The sequence below is a fragment of the Phaethon aethereus genome (assembly GCF_964289735.1).
Source record: "Phaethon aethereus genome assembly, chromosome: 26".
Classification (NCBI taxonomy): Eukaryota; Metazoa; Chordata; class Aves; order Phaethontiformes; family Phaethontidae; genus Phaethon; species Phaethon aethereus.
The window spans coordinates 4080299-4099202 of NC_138602.1; the positions used below are offsets into that span (position 1 = coordinate 4080299).

The 18904-nt window shown below is 41.5% G+C and overlaps 2 protein-coding genes across 3 annotated transcripts in view; both read left to right on the plus strand.

The window, feature by feature from the left end:
* MYO9B (myosin IXB) overlaps positions 1-10860 on the plus strand; it is a gene marked incomplete at its 3' end in the record, with an annotated part of 35129 nt that extends 24269 nt beyond the window's left edge. Inside the window, exons 24-41 of the mRNA XM_082010955.1 lie at positions 534-600; positions 968-1098; positions 1810-1967; positions 2092-2282; positions 2758-2856; positions 3366-3542; positions 3953-3994; positions 4533-4644; positions 4798-4868; positions 5328-5520; positions 5847-5975; positions 6626-6731; positions 7475-7606; positions 8574-8697; positions 9170-9217; positions 9716-9855; positions 10140-10267; positions 10421-10860. Of these exons, the coding sequence (XP_081867081.1) occupies positions 534-600; positions 968-1098; positions 1810-1967; positions 2092-2282; positions 2758-2856; positions 3366-3542; positions 3953-3994; positions 4533-4644; positions 4798-4868; positions 5328-5520; positions 5847-5975; positions 6626-6731; positions 7475-7606; positions 8574-8697; positions 9170-9217; positions 9716-9855; positions 10140-10267; positions 10421-10860 (2488 nt within the window). The remainder of the gene's footprint in view (positions 1-533; positions 601-967; positions 1099-1809; positions 1968-2091; positions 2283-2757; positions 2857-3365; positions 3543-3952; positions 3995-4532; positions 4645-4797; positions 4869-5327; positions 5521-5846; positions 5976-6625; positions 6732-7474; positions 7607-8573; positions 8698-9169; positions 9218-9715; positions 9856-10139; positions 10268-10420) is intronic.
* Positions 10861-11993: 1133 nt separating this feature from the next.
* USE1 (unconventional SNARE in the ER 1) lies at positions 11994-16157 on the plus strand (the record flags this gene model as incomplete). 2 transcript variants are annotated; one of them, XM_082010820.1, is made up of 8 exons in its annotated part: positions 11994-12095; positions 12322-12371; positions 13043-13121; positions 13622-13774; positions 14009-14027; positions 14764-14794; positions 15037-15199; positions 15430-16157. In XM_082010820.1, 8 exons carry the CDS (start codon positions 11994-11996, stop codon positions 15610-15612), a joined length of 780 nt encoding a protein of 259 aa, XP_081866946.1. In that variant the 3' UTR covers positions 15613-16157. The 2 variants fall into 2 exon arrangements, with proteins under 2 accessions (XP_081866946.1, XP_081866947.1); XM_082010821.1 differs by lacking the exon at positions 14009-14027 and having other exon boundaries at positions 13622-13769.
* Positions 16158-18904: the final 2747 nt, after the last annotated feature.

Below are 18904 nucleotides of genomic sequence, written 5' to 3' on the forward strand. Positions count from 1 at the left end.
TAAGGGCAGCTTCCTAATTAGTTTGACTTTTTCAGAAAACAGGTATCTAATATTTAACAATAGATGGAGAACTCCTGATAGCCTATACATCTGGACATGTTACGGGAGATAAGAGCCATGAACAACTGCTGCTTTTTCTTGGCTTCCAGTCCTGCAGTTGAATCTGTATGGGTAGAATGTTTACAGAAGCTAACAAAAGATACAAAGCCTGCCTTGCTGAATTAAAATTGGAGAGTCAGGGCTTTAGTTACAGTGTTTGGAGTTTATTTTTACATGTCTTTTGTCCATTGAAAACAAGGTTCTAGTGACCTGCAGTTTGCAGGCATCATCCCTCTGATATGGCAGGACATCTGACATAGCCACTTTTTTACTTCTCCAGTACATTTTGCATTTAAAAGTGAGTTGCAAGAGTAGATCAGGATTCTCTCTCAGACCTAACATTGCTATGTGGGTTCTTTAAAAGGTGGTAAATGTTAAGAGGCTACAGACTTCTATAAAATATATAATCTGAAACTAATTTTCTAACATTACAGAAAGAAGGGGAATTCATCTTCATTAAGTGATCTCTCAACACTCGCCCAGTCTCTTGCCATGAATCAGGTACTGATGCTATTGTGCATATTTATACTTAATTATCCTTGTTTATAAATATTAAAAATTTGTTGATAATTGGCTATAGTGTATTCTGTATGCCTGTGTTCCTCTCAGGTTGATTTTTTTGGCTTGATAGCCATGTAAAAAAATTCATGAGCAAATATTATACAAAAATTTGAAAAATTAATTTTTAATAAATAGACTCTTGATCAAAGCATTATGTATACTCAGATTGTCTATTAGCTAATATCTGTTGGGTAAAGTGTTTTGTCTTGGTAAAGTAAACTTTCTTCCACCATTTTAGTTTTTAAAAACATTTAAAGAATTTATTTCACTTAACATGTAGTTTTTTGATGACTCCTCTCTACTGTAGCAATCACCGGATAGGGTAGAAGAAGAAAAAGGCAACAAGAAATATCCTGTGCAGAAGAAGCCCAGTGACCTCTTACCTACCTTGGATGCAGCAGTTTCCATGCAGTCAGCAAGTCAGCAAATAGATGCCAAGTATGTATTCTGTCTGTGACTGGCCTGCCCTTAAGAACACGCAAAAAAAAAAAAAAAAAAAAAAAAAAAGGGCGATTTTCTGCTGGTACTTGAATTGGGCGTCTTGAGACTGTGATTGTGGAGACACATGTGTTGACATCAGCTACATGAGTGGCTGTGTTGTTCGTTTACTTGATCTTCATATTAATGTAAGCATGATACCCGACCCTGTTGAGGAACACATTCTCTGTTGCTTGCATAACACTTGTCTTTGAACTGGTCCTTTTTAATTTAAGAACCACCATACAGGCTCAGGTCAAAGATCCACATACTGTACTGTCATCCAGACTGAGAAATAAAGACACCAAAAAAAAAAAGCTTAAGAATCCAGCAAGCATGTAATGCCGTTTCCCTGACCTGCTCTTCTGGCATTCTGCAATTCAGGGACGTCCTGAGCCAGAAATGATGTCTTGGATAGGTGATGATGTGTTGTCTCTGTGTATGTTGAAGGTAGTGCTCTAATCAAGTAAATATCAGAATATCTGGGTGTGCTTTCAGACTTTCCTTTTTTCTGCTGCTCAGTTTTTCTGCAGGTTGGACCTTAGAGGAAATATGCACAATAGAGGTTAATTCTATTGTGGAAGTTAGCTGTACTGTTAAAAGAGCCTTTTCTTGTAGTACAGCCAGCTTCCATTACTAATGTGACAAACTTGTATCTGCTTTTATCTTCAGATCTGCTTTTAAAAGTCCTTTGCGTAGACTTTTGGGGAAAAAGCCAGACAAGAAAATTCCAAAGGAGAGTCCTGATGTGATTGATGAAGGAGATGGCCTCTCCCTTGTATCTTGTGTCCTCTTTCCAGAAACAGGAGGAAGCCAAAAAGTTTCAGAAGGTGAGTTTCTGTGATTTAATCCCCAGCTTGCTAATATCCATTTTTTCTGTAACGTTTTGCATGGAAACAAATACTGCAGAATTCAGTCATCCTGCTTTAATATACAAATTAATTTCTTTCCCAGCTTCTTCTGGACAGCCAAGTCGTCTCCAGGCAGGGGAGCGCCATGTGAAAGAGAGCAGTAAAACGAAGAAGAACCGTACTATAAAGATCAGCAAGATCTCAAGCGTGTCTCAGAATTGGCGAGCTTCCATGGTCCGTGAGATTGCAAATGCCAATGAACTGAAACATCTTGATGAGTTCCTCCTAAACAAGGTAAAAAGCATTCAACTATCATAAAACTCAGGTCTATGTTCACTGTTTGTATGGAATTTTAAAGATGACTTTTCTATGTGCAAGTTTATATTGTAGTTTAAAGCAAAGGGGAATTGATTTGATAGCTTGACTGAATTAGGTCTGTATTAACGCCCTTCCTATTCTATCCTTTAAGTCTCTGATTGCATTATATTACATTAAATCCTGGTGTCATTCATGTTAGTTCTTCATTTGTTTACAAACAAGTGAGCAGCAAAAGTTGTATTTTAAAAAATAAAAGCTTGAGCTGTAAGGAAATAGAGTTCTTTAGAGCCTACCTACCTAAGTCCTATTTTTCTATCATCACAATGCATTAAGAAGTGTTGTTTTAAATAATTGGAATGGTCATAGGTGACAAAGCCCGGTGACTGAAACTTAACACTGGTTGGATGTTCTTGTTCTAATGAAATTTGATGCAGATGTATTTGCCTTCTAGATCAATGACTTGAGGTCCCAGAAGTCTGGTGTTGAATGTTTGTTTTTTGAAGCCACAGAGAAGTTCAGAGGAAATATCAAGACCATGTACTCTGCTCCTGTAAGTAGTAAGTCTCAATAAACTGTAAAGTTGGTAGGCGATAAATGAATCGTGCGAAGTTTAAATGCTTGACCTAGAGCTCTTTAACATAGCAATTCTTATCAGAGAATTCAAAGCTGAATGTTAGGCTTGAAAAAACATTTTACAGTTACGCTGTAATCTTAAGCAGACTGTTTTGTTTCCCTTTTCTCATTCACTCAGCTGTAACTTATTTTTAGAAATGGATGGATTTTGCTGTCTTCAGCCTCTTCATCTTGCTGTGTTTAAACACCAAAGAGAGGTGCCAACAGCTTTTCCAATATTCTTCCAGCACTGCCTTGTCTCAGCCAAGTACCCTTCTACAGTGTACTAGGGAAGTGTGCTAGTTTGTTTCTGTCACGGCCCGTTATCATTTACTTTTAATCATGAGCGTGCTTTCTCAGCTCTGAAGTTAAACACATAAAAATATCAAACTGTATCAGCTGTATCCAAAGAGACTATCTTCTGAATAATACTTTCTCTTTCTCTAGAATGGGCAAATCCATGTTGGCTACAAAGATCTGGTGGAAAATTACCAGCTTCTAGTTACAAATCTGGCCAAAAAAAGGGAAGAGAAAGAAGTCAAGCTGGTCTTGAATCTCTTCCAATCTCTTCTGGATGAATTCATCAGAGGATATACAAAAAAAGAGGAATCTGAGCAGCCCAAGGTATAAAATGTACTCTGTCACTGACTTACCTCAGACAGCTTTTCCATAGCATTTTTCATTACTTGGGAAACACTTTCCATACACGCATCATGCGTATAATAAATTCTGAATGCTGATACGCCTTTTTGAAACTGTTCAGTATTTAACTTACTCTTAACCATTTCAGAATCTTGAAGTGTTCGTGCATTTTCTTTGGTGAAAACTTAGAGTTCTCTGAAGGCTTTAGAGATGGAATTGCTTTGTCATCAGGCAATGAGCTCAGCTGCTTTTTAGGAAGCATACCAGGCTGAAGTTGCAATATAGTGTCCCAAATGTTTGGGGGTGAAGTAGAGTCTGGGAAACTGAAGAGGGGGGGAAGGAATGGAATGTCTGAATTTAAAGACTAATGCCAGTTCTGTACTCCATTGCAGCAAACCAAAGCCCAGAAGAAGAAAAGAAAACAAGATCGTGCGGTAAGTACTTTTCGTAGTAACCTGAGTCCACAGCTGCGCTCACAGAACGCAGAGAAAAAGACTCTTGAAAGAGCTTGATTTTGTACTGAAGTTGTTTTATTTTGCGTGCGAAATCACTTGCCTATTTTATAAAGATGTGACACAATATAAAACTTTTTTCCATAAATCAAAGACCTTGCTTATGCAGGGATAGGTGGGATACCATTTTCTTGCTTGTCCATAGCACCTTTTAGAACCTAATGGCTTTCTCAGTAATGGGACTGTTTAAAGGAAAACAGCTACTACGTATTAATAACAAACTACAGCTAATGTATTGCACTGATGGAGCTTAACCAAGGCAACAAGACAATTATGAAATGACCCAGCAAACCCAACTGCTTTAAGATAGGGTGAAATTTGGTTTCGAAGTCAAAGCCATCAGCTGTAATTGTAACATAAAAGTGGAAAATCTAAGATAGGGCAGATAGTTTAATTAAATAATAGTAATAATTCTTAAAAGGCAAAAAAAGTCTATTAGTTTATTCCTGTCTCCCACCAGATTGAAGAACACAATGGCCATGTATTCACAAACTACCAAGTGAGCATACGGCAATCGTGTGAACACTGCTCATCCTACATCTGGCCCATGGAAAAGGCCTGTCTCTGCAGTGGTGAGTGAAAACACCTCATTCTTGCCACTTAGTTTACAGTATGTGCAGATTGCTTGGTGAACAGTACGTGCAGGTTATAATAAGTGAAGAAGACAAGATACTTGGCATTTTTATGTGATTTGGAACGTTTGTAACAATTGCTCCTCTCTCTAGTTTGCAAGTTGACTTGTCACAAGAAATGCATGTCCAAAATACAGAGCAGCTGTACATCCTGTGGCAAAAAGGTAAGAACTGTAGATGTGGGATGTGCTACTCTGATGCTACAAGTCATGCATGCAAAATGCTGCCTTTTTTTTTTTCTTGGCAAATGAACAGTGGACTGAATAAAAATTGCTTAAATGTTTAAGTTCCCTTCTCTGCAGCATATAGTCAGAGCCAGGCCTTGCAGTTGCAGGAACAAAACACTCTTCTAAAAGGTGATACTCAAGCTAATTTGGGAACTCCTCCTTGAAAGTGTGTGTGCTGTGTTGGACAAACTGTTAAAGAAACCCTTCGATGTGTACCATAAAGTTTCTTTATTGCTGCAGCTCAGGAAATCTGCCTTATGATAAAAGGCTTGTAGCAAGCTAGAATAAAACCCTCAGCTTTTGTTGCTGGAAGCATAAGCTAATTGTAGCCTGAAACAATGGAATTTTCTAGCTTGGGAACAAGTATTCACAGTGCTTGACCTGTATCCATTCCAGAGCGAACAGGACGCAGAACCACGTCATTTTGGAGTGTGTGTGAGTTCCCTGACCAGTGAGAGAAATTCAGTCCCCATTGTCATGGAGAAGTTGCTAGAGTATGTGGAGATGCATGGCCTCTACACAGAAGGCATTTACAGGAAATCAGGATCAGCAAATCGTATGAAGGAGCTGAAACAGTTGCTGCAAGCAGGTCAGGCAATGTTGTCCATCCACTCTTTTGACTTGCATGATAGCGGTTTTCCCTGCAATCCTCTTCTATCTGAAAATATCTGCCATTTTTTACTGTCTTAAAAACATCTTTTTGGTGGCCATGTAGGTTGTATTATTTTTCTTGGCTCGAAAAAACTGCTTAGCACATAGAAGTGACTACGAGCAGACTTTTTTTTTTTTTTCCCTTCAGAATTGCCACTTGGATTCTGTGAACGGGAGACTTAAGTGTTTCTAATGTTATTTCGTTGGGGTCCCACTGTGTACATCAAAGGAGTGAACTGCTCTAAATAAAACATTTCTTTTCAGATCCAAACTCAGTGAAACTGGAGAATTACCCTATTCACACTATTACGGGTATCCTTAAGCAATGGCTCCGGGAACTACCAGATCCACTAATGACATCTGCGCAGTACAATGATTTTCTCCGAGCTGTAGGTAGGTTTTAGAAATGTTTGAAGCAATGGCTTTTCTTTAACTTACTATGTCGTTGGGAAAAGAACCTTTAAGATGTTCATGTTGGGGAAGCAGCTTCCTTCCAGTACACTTACAGCAATGATTTTAGACATTTTACTTAAAACACTTTTCAGGGAATTTCTCCTCTAGCGTACTTGACCTTGCTTTAGGATTCCAGTTTTTGTAGCATAATGTCACTATACGACTGCCCTTTCTAAAAACAGCGAGCATGTGCATAAGTTTCCCTTGGTACCGTTTTTGTGGCTGGTTTTTTTTTTTTCTTTTTTCTTCTCTTTGATGCTCTGGACCAGATGTAGCTAGCCAGGTATCTCAAATTTTTAGATTTATTAAACTTCAGTGGGAGTAAGGCACCCTAAATATTGTTCGAGATATTGATGTGTCACTTGATGGTTCCTAACAGCAGCAGCATCTGAAAAAGTAGGAAAATTGCAGTGCCACGAAGGGTACTTTAACATCCAGTTAGTACAATTAGTAAATGAAATGGCTGTGTGACTTCTAAGGATTTAATTTCTATTTGTTGCAGACAGTTTGGATAATGTCAGAAAGTGCTTGGTGGCTTTCCACTAGCATTGCACAGCAAGTATGATCTTGTGCTTTCTCCCCTTGTGCAGAACTACCAGAAAAACAGGAGCAACTCTGTGCCATTTACAGTGTCCTCGAACAGCTTCCACAAGCAAATCATAATACCTTGGAGCGACTCATCTTCCATCTGGTCAAGTAATGAGTTTAATTACTTAAATTAGAGAGAAATTCCCTTTGACGTTTTTGAGTCCCTCTTAGAAGCTCTCTAAAAACTGAAAGCCCTTGAGTGTCAGTGTAGGGATTGTGCTGCTGGTTTAGAAAGGAAAGAACTGAAGCTGATAGTTGTGCTTAAAAACAGGCGCGTGCTTACAAACACACCAGATGGTGGAAGTATCAAATTGGGTGAAAATAGCTTTGAAGACAAGGTAGATCTGAAAGACTCGCTGAGTTGTCTGACACCAGGATTTATATGGATGGGTACATAGCGAACTGAGGATGTTGGCATACTTGCTAGGGACTGTGTAAGGATTACAAACGCTTGCACGTACGCTGGGCTTGGGAGCAGGGATAAAGGGTACTGCTAAAGGGGCTGCTCTTATCCAAGGAACTTGAGAATTTTCTGAGTGGCCCTCTGAACTTAAGGAAAAAGGATTTTTAAAGAGGATGCACTGAATCACTAGACAGACTTTGAGAGACTACCAAACTAGCTTAACCTGGGTGGCTTCCTGTTCCTTTTTCTGATGCATGAAACTTTGTCTACTTAGTAGGTGTGAAATCACTTCTTTGAACTGCTGTACGTACTTAATACTCTAAAGGCCTCCTTAAATGTTGTTTGGGAACTCTGGCAAAGTTCGATCAGATTGCTTGTATTCTAGCAAGGTTTGCTTAAATTTTTTTTTTTTTTTTCTTCTTTTTCCCCCCTGAACATTGAATTGCAGAGTGGCTTTGATCGAAGATGTCAACCGTATGTCACCCAATGCCTTGGCCATTGTTTTTGCTCCATGCCTCTTGCGTTGTCCTGATACCTCTGACCCTTTAACCAGCATGAAGGATGTTTCAAAAACAACCATGTAAGTTTTAGCAATCTGCTGCAAAGTAGTACTTTGAAATATGATGGAACGTCAGTGCTACTACCTGTATTTGTTACAGCCTTATTCATACCAAGCTAAGAAACTGAGGGTTAAGAGCTGCTAAATTCTGGCTCTGCTAGTGTTGCCAATTTATATGCCCTTCTCTGATTCCTTCCACCTGTCTCAACTTTACAAAGCATAAAATAGGATGCCTTTTAAATCTTAAATATCAGGTTTGTATTTTACATCAAGGTAATATTTTTGGGGGATTGTACACTAAATATTTTGCTGAGGTATGAGCTGCAATAAACAGTAGGATATAGAATTAAACTGTCTCCTGCATACTTGGAAACCCTTGATGATTTGTTCTACGTTGTTCCTTGAATTAAAAGAGGTTCTGTCCTTGATCCTCTTTGTTCTCCTCACCCTCCAGCAGCTCTGGCTCTCTGAATGCCCCTCGTCATCCTCACCGCATGGCTGGCCTTGCGTCTGCCTCCAATGAACACAGAGTTTGACAAACGACAGCTTTTTGTAACTTCTTGCTCACCCATGGGGCCACAGAGGTGGAAAAGGGTGGCCGCAGGCTCATTCTATATCTACCAGTCTGTGCCAGCACAGGGAAGGCGGGTAGAAGCAGCAGAAGCAGTTAGCAGCCATGGTAATGTCTGTTTGCTTACCATTGTTGTGTACAGTCAGCGTGAGAGGCTCAGTTTATCCCAGGAAGAACGTGCCATTGCCTGTAACAGTCTGTCCTGTTTTGCTTGCTGTGTTGGACTCTTCACCCTGTTACCATGCAGTGCTACCCCTTGTAAGGCATGCATCGGGAGACTGTGATTGTGTGCCATCCACGTGGTGTGTGTGTGGGGCAAACATCCTCAAGCCAGGAGAGACATCTCATCCCACGGTGGTTGTCCCCAGAGCTTTCATAGTATGAGGCTGCTCAATAAACTCTTGCCTTTTTGTCCAGGTGTGTAGAGATGCTCATAAAGGAACAGATAAGGAAGTACAAGATAAAAATGGATGAAATAAATCAGCTGGAAGCAGCTGAAAGCATCGCTTTTCGACGACTCTCATTGCTTTGGCAGAATACGGTAAGTGTCGAAATAAACCGAAGAACCACACCATCCATCAGAAAGCATCCCACCAATTTCTTGGGCAGGGATGTGCTACTTTTTTATCCTGTCCATCCCATTCAGCAAGTCCAAAGATCAAGATCAGTTGCAAGATAAGAAAAGGGATTTGGACTGGCCCAAAAGCTGTAGGTGGGAGCTAAGTACACTGCTGCACTGGAGTTTGCCTGATAAATGAACGGTGCAGGGGTGGGGATCTCCTCTTGTAGTGGTCAAAATCTATTCCCATATCATTCAATCAGTAGAACTAAGATTGCTGAGTTTCTTCCATGGCAAAGGATTTTCTTCATTCCAGAGATGGATGGTGGACAAAAATATGCTGTGTTCTACTGGGGCAAATATTTCTTTTGTTTGTGTTGTACTGATTAAAACAAACCAAACTCTGTCTGATCAGAAGCCACATATAGTGAATTTGGTCTTCATCTCTCTCTAGCTCTGGCCTGTAAAACTTGGGTTTTCTTCCCCTTACGAGGGGATGCTGGTATGTACACTGCCTGTGTTCAGAGTGCATGTTGGTTTTTTTTCTTATGGTCCTATTGCATGACTAAAATACTACATGTATTGTAACTTGGTTTTAAATACTCTTTTGAACAATCGAGACTGCATGTGTTTGTGCAACTTTCTCCCCAGACTGCATGCAGGGCTGCTGACCTGTCATTACTTTGGTATTTTATAGACATTCTGAATGTAACTTGTATTGGATGTAATATTACTTACAAGTGGCTACTAAAACTATGCTGGGGCTGGCAAATCAAATTACTATGCTTCAAAAAAAGTAACAAAACCCCAGAAATCAGGTGACTGGAAAAATTTCTATTACCTTTTGAAACATTGGTATGGATAACTAACAGCTCTTCATGAATTCCATCAGCCCTTCATTTGGCCTACTCATTTGTCTTCCACCTTGCAACTAGTAGGCAGTCAAGACTTGTGTAGCTGCTTATGACTGAGAAACGTTACACACAAATTTGTCTTGCAGAGTAAAAGCTCCCAGGTCAAAGGAAATGACAGTGGCAACTCAGAACTGGACTCGCTGCATGAAGAAGAGGAAGTTTCTGAAGCCGATAACCGGGAAAAGGAGATTCTCATTGATCGCATACAGTCAATAAAAGAAGAAAAGTAAGTCACCCTTTGTCTCTCTCTGTCATGCCCTTTGCAGCTGGAGGTAATACAGGCAGTAAAGCAGTATGCTTTTTATCCAAAATTATCTAGTTTTTTATGTTCTATAGGCCTTTATGAAGGTGAAGAGGAAAATGCAAAGGACTAGCTGAGGGAAATTACTGTGAGAATTAATATTTAATGACTACATGCAGGAAAGTTTACTTCTGAATAGGAGCTGCGTGAAGTTACTTGTATCAGAGACATTGTCTTTCTGGAGTGCTACAATCTCTGTTTTGATGTAGGGAAGATATAACTTACCGGTTACCTGAGCTTGATCAGCGAGGCTCTGATGAGGAAAATGTGGACTCTGAAACCTCAGCAAGCACAGAGAGCCTCCTTGAAGATAGAACAGGACGGATGGATACCGAAGGTCAGTATTAAGGTAGTGTGTGTTTTTTTTTTATTCTATATCTTCTGCTGCATGCAGCCGGGTGACCAGATGTTATCTGGTCACAGTTGCTTGTATCAAGTTACATTTTTTTAATGCATACTTTCAGTATCTAAGTATCTTGTTTCTCTAAAGCAATTATTGGATTACACTGCCGTGCTCAGAGCTCCAGTATGCCCGCCAAAGACATTTGCAAAGTGCCTTCTCTTTTGCAAACCTCTTCAAATTCTCCTTCTGCATACCTGACTTCAAGACACAGATCATCTTTAACACTGTCCAAGATTAAAGTGCCCCGTCGAACTCCAGTGATGCCAACAGCAAATATAAAACTTCCTCCTGGGATTTTCAAATGTACAGAATCCCAGGGCAGGATTTCATCTAGCGAAGAGTCACAAATAATGATGAGACGAAGGGAGCAGCCAGCAAGGCGAACTGATAAAATCCACTCTGTATACATTGCACAAGGGTCTGCGATGGCCCACGCTCAGGAACTCTTGGATGAATATGAACCAACAGCAAAAGTAAAACGGAGGTTTTCGGACCCTTACTCTCACATTCCCTGTATAGAGAAGTGAAATACTTAAGCTGTCTGGACTCTTTTTGAAGTTGACTGCAGCTTTGGCTTTAACCCTTTGAAGGCTGTGAACTTGTTCATGTTCTTTTAAGTGGCTGCTGGGAAGGCAGCCTGGAAATGTACAGTACTGTGAGGGTTAAGCGAGGTTGTTCAAAACAAATTTTCTTCACTTTAAATTAAAACCCTGCAAAGAAAGTAGAACATAAACCGTATAGTGAGTAAAATACATGGGTTGAGTGTACAGGAAAAAACGAAGTCCCCCCCATTTCTGCTGCCGTGCCTTTTTCCGTTTGCCTTACAATGGACTTTGGGACCAACAGTGAGTTTGGGTCAATGTGTGTTGCCTTCATTTTTTTTTTTTTTTTTATGGTTTTATGGCAACTTTCTGTGTGGTTTACAGAACTGTTAATGTTGTAATAGCCTTAACTGAGACCAAAATATATAAAAATGTTTATTAATACATTGCACTTTTTAAAAATACCTGTGTTAGTTTAATAATGTCTGTTGTGTCTAATGAACAATTTCTTCGGAGGAAGCCTTTGATTGGAATCGTGTGTCTTTTGTTGTGCTTCGTAAAGCATTGGGAATAGCTCTCTGCACAGAGGAAGCCCTAACAGCAACCCCGTGGTGTCACCTCAGAGCATTTTGGTGCTCTGGGAGCAAACGTCCAACCCAGCAGAGAGCCATAGTGCTGGGTGCCTGTGCTGTGCGGAGCTGCTTCACCCCCTCCGGGCTTCGCATCTGTAAGGCGAAACCCCTAAGGCCGAGTCGCGATCGTACCAGCCACGTTTTGAGCGCCAGCCCGTTACAGAACTGGTCTTCAAGCCCTGGCCCATGGGCCCTGCTCCACGTTGCAGTGAAGGAAGAGCACGGCTCGGGCCCCCAGTGGCTGCCGCCAGGGCTGCGGCGATGCCGCCACAGCACTGCCACAGGGGCTGCGAGCAGCTGCCCCCGCTGTGGACGTGGGGCTTGGGGTTTGGGGGGGGGGGGCGGTTTTAAATAAAAGGGCGCTCGGTTACCGCGTACCCTCGCCAGCCCCGCCCAGCGCCTCCCGCCCCCCCTATGCCCCGCCCCAATATGGCGCCCGCCTGCCGGAAGTAGCCGTGAGGCGCCTTCCGGTAGGGACTGTCCGCCATGGCCGCGACGCGGCTGGAGCTGAACCTGATGCGGCTCTTGAGCCGCTGCGAGGCGCTGGCGGCGGAGCGGCGGGATCCCGAGGAGTGGCGGCTGGAGAAGGTGAGGCGCGGGGCGAGACCGGCCGGGGAGAGTGCGGGGCGCGGGAGTCTCCAGCCCTTCTGTGTCCCCGCAGCAGCGCGTTTGCCTTCTCGAAATAAACTGAGGCAGCGAGTGCTATGGCCTGTTAAAGCTCCAGCCTCGTTCTCAACCGTGCAGCAGCCTCTGACAGACAGAATATTTCTTCTTAAAGCTGTCGCTTAGAAGCTTTTCCTTTTTGTCTCCTCAGTATGTGGCGGCTCTTGAAGACATGCTCCGAGAGCTGAAGAAGCAGTCCAGGTGAGCCGTGCGCTGAAATCCTGGGGCGGGCAGGTGGCCTTTGTGATTTCGTAAGTCTGTTCAGACATAAAAACATGGAATCATAGGACAGTTTGGGTGGGAAGGGACCTGTAAAGGCCATCTAGTCCAACCCCCCTGCCATGAGCAGGGACATCTTCAACCAGAGCAGGTTGCTCAGAGCCCCGTCCAACCTGACCTGGGGTGTGTCCAGGGATGGGGCATCGACCACCTCTCTGGGCACCCTGGGCCAGGGTTTCACCAGTCTGATGTGGTCTTAACATAGTCTGTTAAGACAGACATAGCCCGCAAACACCGCAGTAGTGCATATGCTTCCCTGTGGAAATATCTGTTGGTGAGGGAGAAACTGTGCCTCAAAGCAGCTACGACAAAGCTCTGCGAGGAGCTGCGCAACTCTGACGTGTTCTCGGACACGTTTCCCGGCATGTCAGCTTTGGCCTTGGACAGTGCTTGTGCCCCAAGCAGTCGGGGTCTGCCATGCCTTGGAAAAGGTGATTTGTAAGGGCTTTGCATTTTTTAGTTCTGTTGAAAGATGCTTCTTTGAAGAACCAGCTGTTGGGGTTGTTTATTTTATTTTATTTGAAAAGTCACCTGAACAAGAGAAAACACTGATCACATCTAGTTTTCATATTTTTATTTTTCAATTCTAATAGCAAGCCTGCCCCAGAACTGCTGAATGAATACTCCCGCAAAGTGGACTTCCTAAAGGGACTCTTAGAAGCTGAAAAATTGGTAAGATCTACTAGTTCAGCTTGAAAAGGCTTAAGTATTCTCTGCTTATATTCCCCTCGTTGCCTGGTTCTTATGTTTGTCTTTCTCTTATGTCTCAAAATACAACTTCTTAAAATATTATTAGGCAGTCCTTGTAAAAATGTTAATAAATATATTGGATTTTTGTATTTTGTTAAAAGGGGGTATTGTATGAAATCTGAAACCTCTTTCCTCCTTTTGAAAGCAAAGTACATCTTGCCTACATCCTTCACACTTGTTTGACACAAGATACAGGGGCAGGTACTGTGCTTTAGGCCTAACGCCTCTTTTGGATGGTACCATGTGCAGCCGGAGAGCTATGAAATGCAAATAAGTAATTGGTGTGGGTACAGTCAGTGCTGCTGTTCTGTGGGAAGCAGCTGTGTAAGTGCTCCGTGCATCCCTCTTGGTCACACATCCAGGTGGTCTCACACGGCAGAATGTGATATTCATGACTTTTCATTGCTTCTTCCTACTCACAGACCTCATCAACTGAAAAGGCTCTGGCAAATCAGTTCTTGGCTCCTGGACGTACCCCTACGACAACCAAAGAGAGAACCCCAGCTACTAAAACAGTTCATCTGCAGACGAAGGCTCGTTGCACAGGCAAGATGAGGAGCGAGCTGCTTGGTACAGTATGTTTTGGTGCTGCTGCTTCTTTACTGCTAGTTTTGATAGAATGCCTCTTGTTCCATTCAGCCGCCTTTGGTGGCTATGCCTCAGATGTGTCCCAGGCTGGACGGGGAGTCACCTTTTTCGGATTTGGATAGTCTAAATACTGGCCACAGGCACTATGCTAGGCCTGGGGGACTGTCTTTTATCACTGGTCCTTTGTAATCTTCTGTTTTGTTTCTCTTTCTGCCTCCCAGGACCCCTTCGCTATTGATGGTAAGTTTAGTCTGTTGTTTTCTCTAACTCTAGGTAACTTGAGTCTTACAGGAAGAGAAAGAATGAGATCAGGTATTAGACACAGGCCAAAGTGTACTTTTAATTTAGTAGCTCACTTCTTTTTGAGACAGCAGATTTTAAAAACAAGCAAAACAAAAAAACCCTAACAGATTAAAGCCTGAGTGTTATCATTATGGTAGCAGGGACTTGCAGGAACCTATTTCTCTAGAATTCGTACAGAAACAGACATTCTAATTATAGAATTAGTAAGGACAGTGTACCTTTGCTCATGTTCTCTTCTGCTCTGAGCAAATCATGTGATTTTAGGTGCTTAGAATAGGCGTTGTTCAATTCCTCTTAAATATACAGCCGTGTTATTCATGTAGGGAACTGGTAGGAATTAATTTGCGGTTTCCATAGCTACTGTTACAGTGGCTGGAGCTAGGCCAATCTAACGTGTCCTGAAAGAGAACACCAAGACACGCAGGCCTAAACCATGCCCTCAGGGATATGATTCATCTGTTTTTTCTCTCCGCTGTACGTTTGATGTTACGTGTTGTCTTTTCCTTGTGGAAAGCAGGTAGGCATTTGAAATCCACATTCCCTGGGGTAGAGGGCCAAGCAGGATTTGGACATCTGAAAATCCCTTACAGAAAGCTTGTTTCTTCAGTCTATGATTGCATGGGAATTTATAACATGCTAACATGCTAAGACACAAATTTAACTCTTTTTCCAGTTTCTGAGGAGTTAAACATAAGGAAGCGGAAGTAAGTCAAAATTTCTTATTTTCCTGCTTAGTGTTTTGGGAACTGCTTTCCCTGTGACCTTTAAATCACAGATGTACTTCCATTTGGGTGAAGTGCCTGCTGGTAGAAACTTAAATATAATGACTTCAGCTCATTTAACTGTTGTTGTTGTCTTGTCAGAGTTGCAGAGTCTGGGGAGACCTTGGGAGATCAATGCACAAGGAAGTAGAAATCCCCAATATTTTTACTTATCCTCTTTGCAGAGGCCTTGCATCTGATGAGAAGCAGTCAGCAGTCGAGCTGGATGCTGTGTTGCAGCACCATCAGGATATGCAGGAGAAGTTAGCTGAAGAAATGCTAAGTTTGGCTCGCAGTCTCAAAAACAACACTCTGGCTGCACAGAATGTGATAAAACAAGATAACCAGGTAGCGCATGTTAAAGTTCTAACTTCTCAATTTTGCAACCCAGAAAATTAAAGTGCTAATACATTAAATACTATATCTGTAACTTGATTCCGGGGAAGATCAGTGGGGAGACTTGGAGGCAATATCCGTCTGCTTCTATAGTGCAATTGAACCTTTTTTCTATTGGAAGAAACAGAGGTCAGAACTTTGAAATCTTGAGTTTGAAACCATTTGTTCTCTTTGCTCCCCAGACACTATCGCATTCTCTCAGGATGGCAGACCAGAACTTTGAGAAGCTCAAGGATGAATCTGACCGCCTTGAACAGCATGCAAAGAAATCGGTCAACTGGCTATTATGGATAATGTTAATTGTAGTTTGTTTCATATTCATCAGCATGATTCTCTTTATCAGAATTTTCCCCAAACTAAAATGATTTTTTTTTTTAAAGCTGCCAGAGTGCAGCTGGAAAGCTCAGCTGGTATGATAACTGTCAGCAATCAATTTCTTTGCCACCTATCATGCCTTTTAAAAGAGGGTGTCCAAGGCCTACCCTTGCATCTTTTTTTTTTTTTGTGCAATCCCTGGATTCAGTGAAGCGTTTCATGGGGAAGGCTTTCTAAACTTAGATACTTGGTTACTTTTTTTACTTAGTTAATATTGTTGCCTATCGAGAGGAGAACTGGGATAAAGACAGCAATTTTTCCCTGAGCTGCTAACAAGTTCCTCCGATAGATACAGTCCTGTTTCTAATGTGGCTGTGGCAACTGTTACGCCCGCTAAAAGGCATGTACTCAATACGAATGTAAGTAACAGTGAAAGTCCTACAATTTTTCCTGTCTTTACAGCTTCACTGTACTAAAGCAGGACCTTGCTGCCAACAGAATATTTAATTACAAAGCTATGTACATACACAGCTGTAGGGTTGTAGGAAGAGAACGCTACCACTGAGTTGCTTGCCTGGATCAGGTTCAGAGAGTGTCAACAAGGTAAAACTATTCTCAGGCTTACCTTTTTCCCAGATGGGTATTTGGGACTTTGGACTTCGCAATCTTCTGCAGTTTAGACTTCCTAAAGAAGGGCTGAAGTTGCTTGCTGTTGCAATGTTTACTTCCCTTTTTGTATGCACAAATGTTCTCACTTATTCATTGTCTGTTATGTTGATGCTATTGCATCAAGAAAACACTGTGACCCTGGCACTATAGAATTGTACTCCCAGTACTCTCAGTACGGTATAGACCTCACCTGCACAAACATTTTTTTCACTGTAAGATGAGGGCAAAGGAAGCTGGTGTCTTCAAGAGAGAACTAATTTTTTAAAAAATAATAAAATACATTCAGCCTTTATGTTCTGAGACAAGTTTTTCTGGTCAAGAGTGTTCTTGTATTCTTAAGAGGTCACAACACTAAAGCAGAGAGTAAATAAACTAGAATGAGTATTTTAAAAACACTGCTACTGCTAGAAAAAAAATTAAGATCCTGCAGTAAAGCAAGGTTTGTTGTAACAGTATAAAGTCTGGTTTTAAGTGCTTGTGTTAAGCTAAAAGCAAACCGTTCTGCATCTGTGCTGTCGTTTCTGGAGTCTGTCTTTGGAAAGTGTTGGTGTTTAGGTGTTAGTGTTTCACACAGAGGAAGTGAGGAGCAGCGGATGACCCCGAAGTGTTCTTGTGCCATTTCTATTGCTGTTTTGCACCACTAGATGGGTGTTTTAGGCCTATCTGTCTGGCCATCTCCACAGCAGCCCTGGGTGAGAGGAAGACTTAGGGGAAGAACTGTTTGTCACAACAGTTGAGTTTTTACGAAAATTCGACAGCTTCTTTGAACGCATCCCAAAGTAGCAGGCTCTGTTTCAGAATTGTTCTGTTCTTTACAAAAACAGCTGTGTTAATGAAGACAGTTAACATTTTTTACATAAAATGTTTCTGTTCATTTAACAGGATGTTTGCAATTTAGTATGCTATTCACTTACGGATGATCAAATGAGTGATTTACATTATGAAGTACAGGTTTTTTTCTTCTAGCTACTCATCTACATGATATGCTCATTCTGTTTGAGTGAACATGTTACTTACCTTGAACTTTATAGAAATTTATAGTTGTAGCAATCCATTTATGGACATTCCTACTTTTCCCAGAAGTTTTTCAACTTTAATGTTTGACATTTCACTGTGCTTCATTAGTGAATGCTGTGTCACCAAATTATTTTCTAATTCTAATTGTTTACTACTTTCCCTGCAGGCATTTCAGTGCTGAGCTCTTCTCTTAAAGCAGAGGTTGAATGTAGTGCTGGAATTTTTTTTTTCTGTGTGAGATATTGGAATGATACAACATTAATGCTTCATCATCTATAACATTTTCCCCATTATGAATTATGAAATAAAATTTTGTTTCCAGCTTGCAAAAGACTTGGTGCATCATTGCAGACAAGTTTAAAGCTGAATTTTGCTATCAGCCATGTGTTGGCTGTAACTTTTTGGCACTTATAAATTAGAAGTTCAATTGGAAAGACCTGAAAGGGAACTACTAGTGATAGCTTGCCCCCAAGAAAATATCCACCCCTCTAAGTCAACAGCAATTCCTTTACAAGGAAGCCTGCTAGGAAATCAGTTCAGAAACATGCTGTTTAACTTTTGTGCGTTGACGTTTCATGGTGGTTTGTCATTTTGAAGGATGAACTGCCAGAACTGAGCCTGAATCCTGTAACTGCTAACACCTTTTGTGATATCTCGCATGACCATTGAGCATAGTGCCTCCAGCACTGCACTGAGCTTCTGCTTACCTCCGACCCGGTGGAAGAATGTTACCTTCTGCCCTGGGAAACCAAATGGATTAATTGCCTCAGTGGCCAGCAATCTCCCTGCACACAATGGCTGTCTAATTAATTGGCAGTTGCTGTCATTTTTGTTGCTTTTCTTGAGTTGCTTTTCTTGAGCTCATTTAGTAATTATAGTCATTCAAAAACACTTTGAAGATCTGTGCCCATAGCATTGAGAATAAACAATCACTCCAGGCTTTGTGACATTTCATAGATGGAGTGACAGTTTTTATTTTTGACTAATGTATGGGGGGTGGTGGTTCATCTGCTACTTTAGCCCTCAGCTCCATTTCATAGCATGGGGCGCTGATATGTTAAATATAGAAATAGCTTTCTGTGAGAGTTGCAAACATTGTGAAGTGAGAATTGCTTAACTTTCTCAAAAGCTTGGGAAATCCAGATGGAGAGATGTTTATCAGGCATAGGGTTGGGCCTTGGTTGACTTCTTGGCAGACTACCTCCTTTCAGAGAGCAAGTTAAAAAAATTAAAAAAAACTTTTGGAGACTTGAGTCATGTCAGGCCGGTGAATGCACCGTTTCTGAGCCTGGCAGCAGCAGTAACTATGGGTCAGTATAAGCTTTTTGTAGCAAACATCCTTGGTGGCAGGAGATTCCTTATATTATAATACTTAATGTTTAAGCTGTGTCCTCAGTCACAGCTAGATTTGGTGTTTTGGAAGGATTTTTTACAGTCAGTAAGCTGTCACTAAGGATGCACGAATGGCAGGAACAGAACACTCTATACAACGGCACCTGCGGCCAGGTAATACCAGCTTGTTCTGGGCATATATTCCCTGGGCTTTACTTTACAAAGCCTCTGTGTATCAGACTTTATAAGCTATGAGCAGCTTTCCAAAACTGGCAGCTATTCTGCCAAAGGAGGGTATCTTTTTTTAAAAGGGTGAAAAAGATG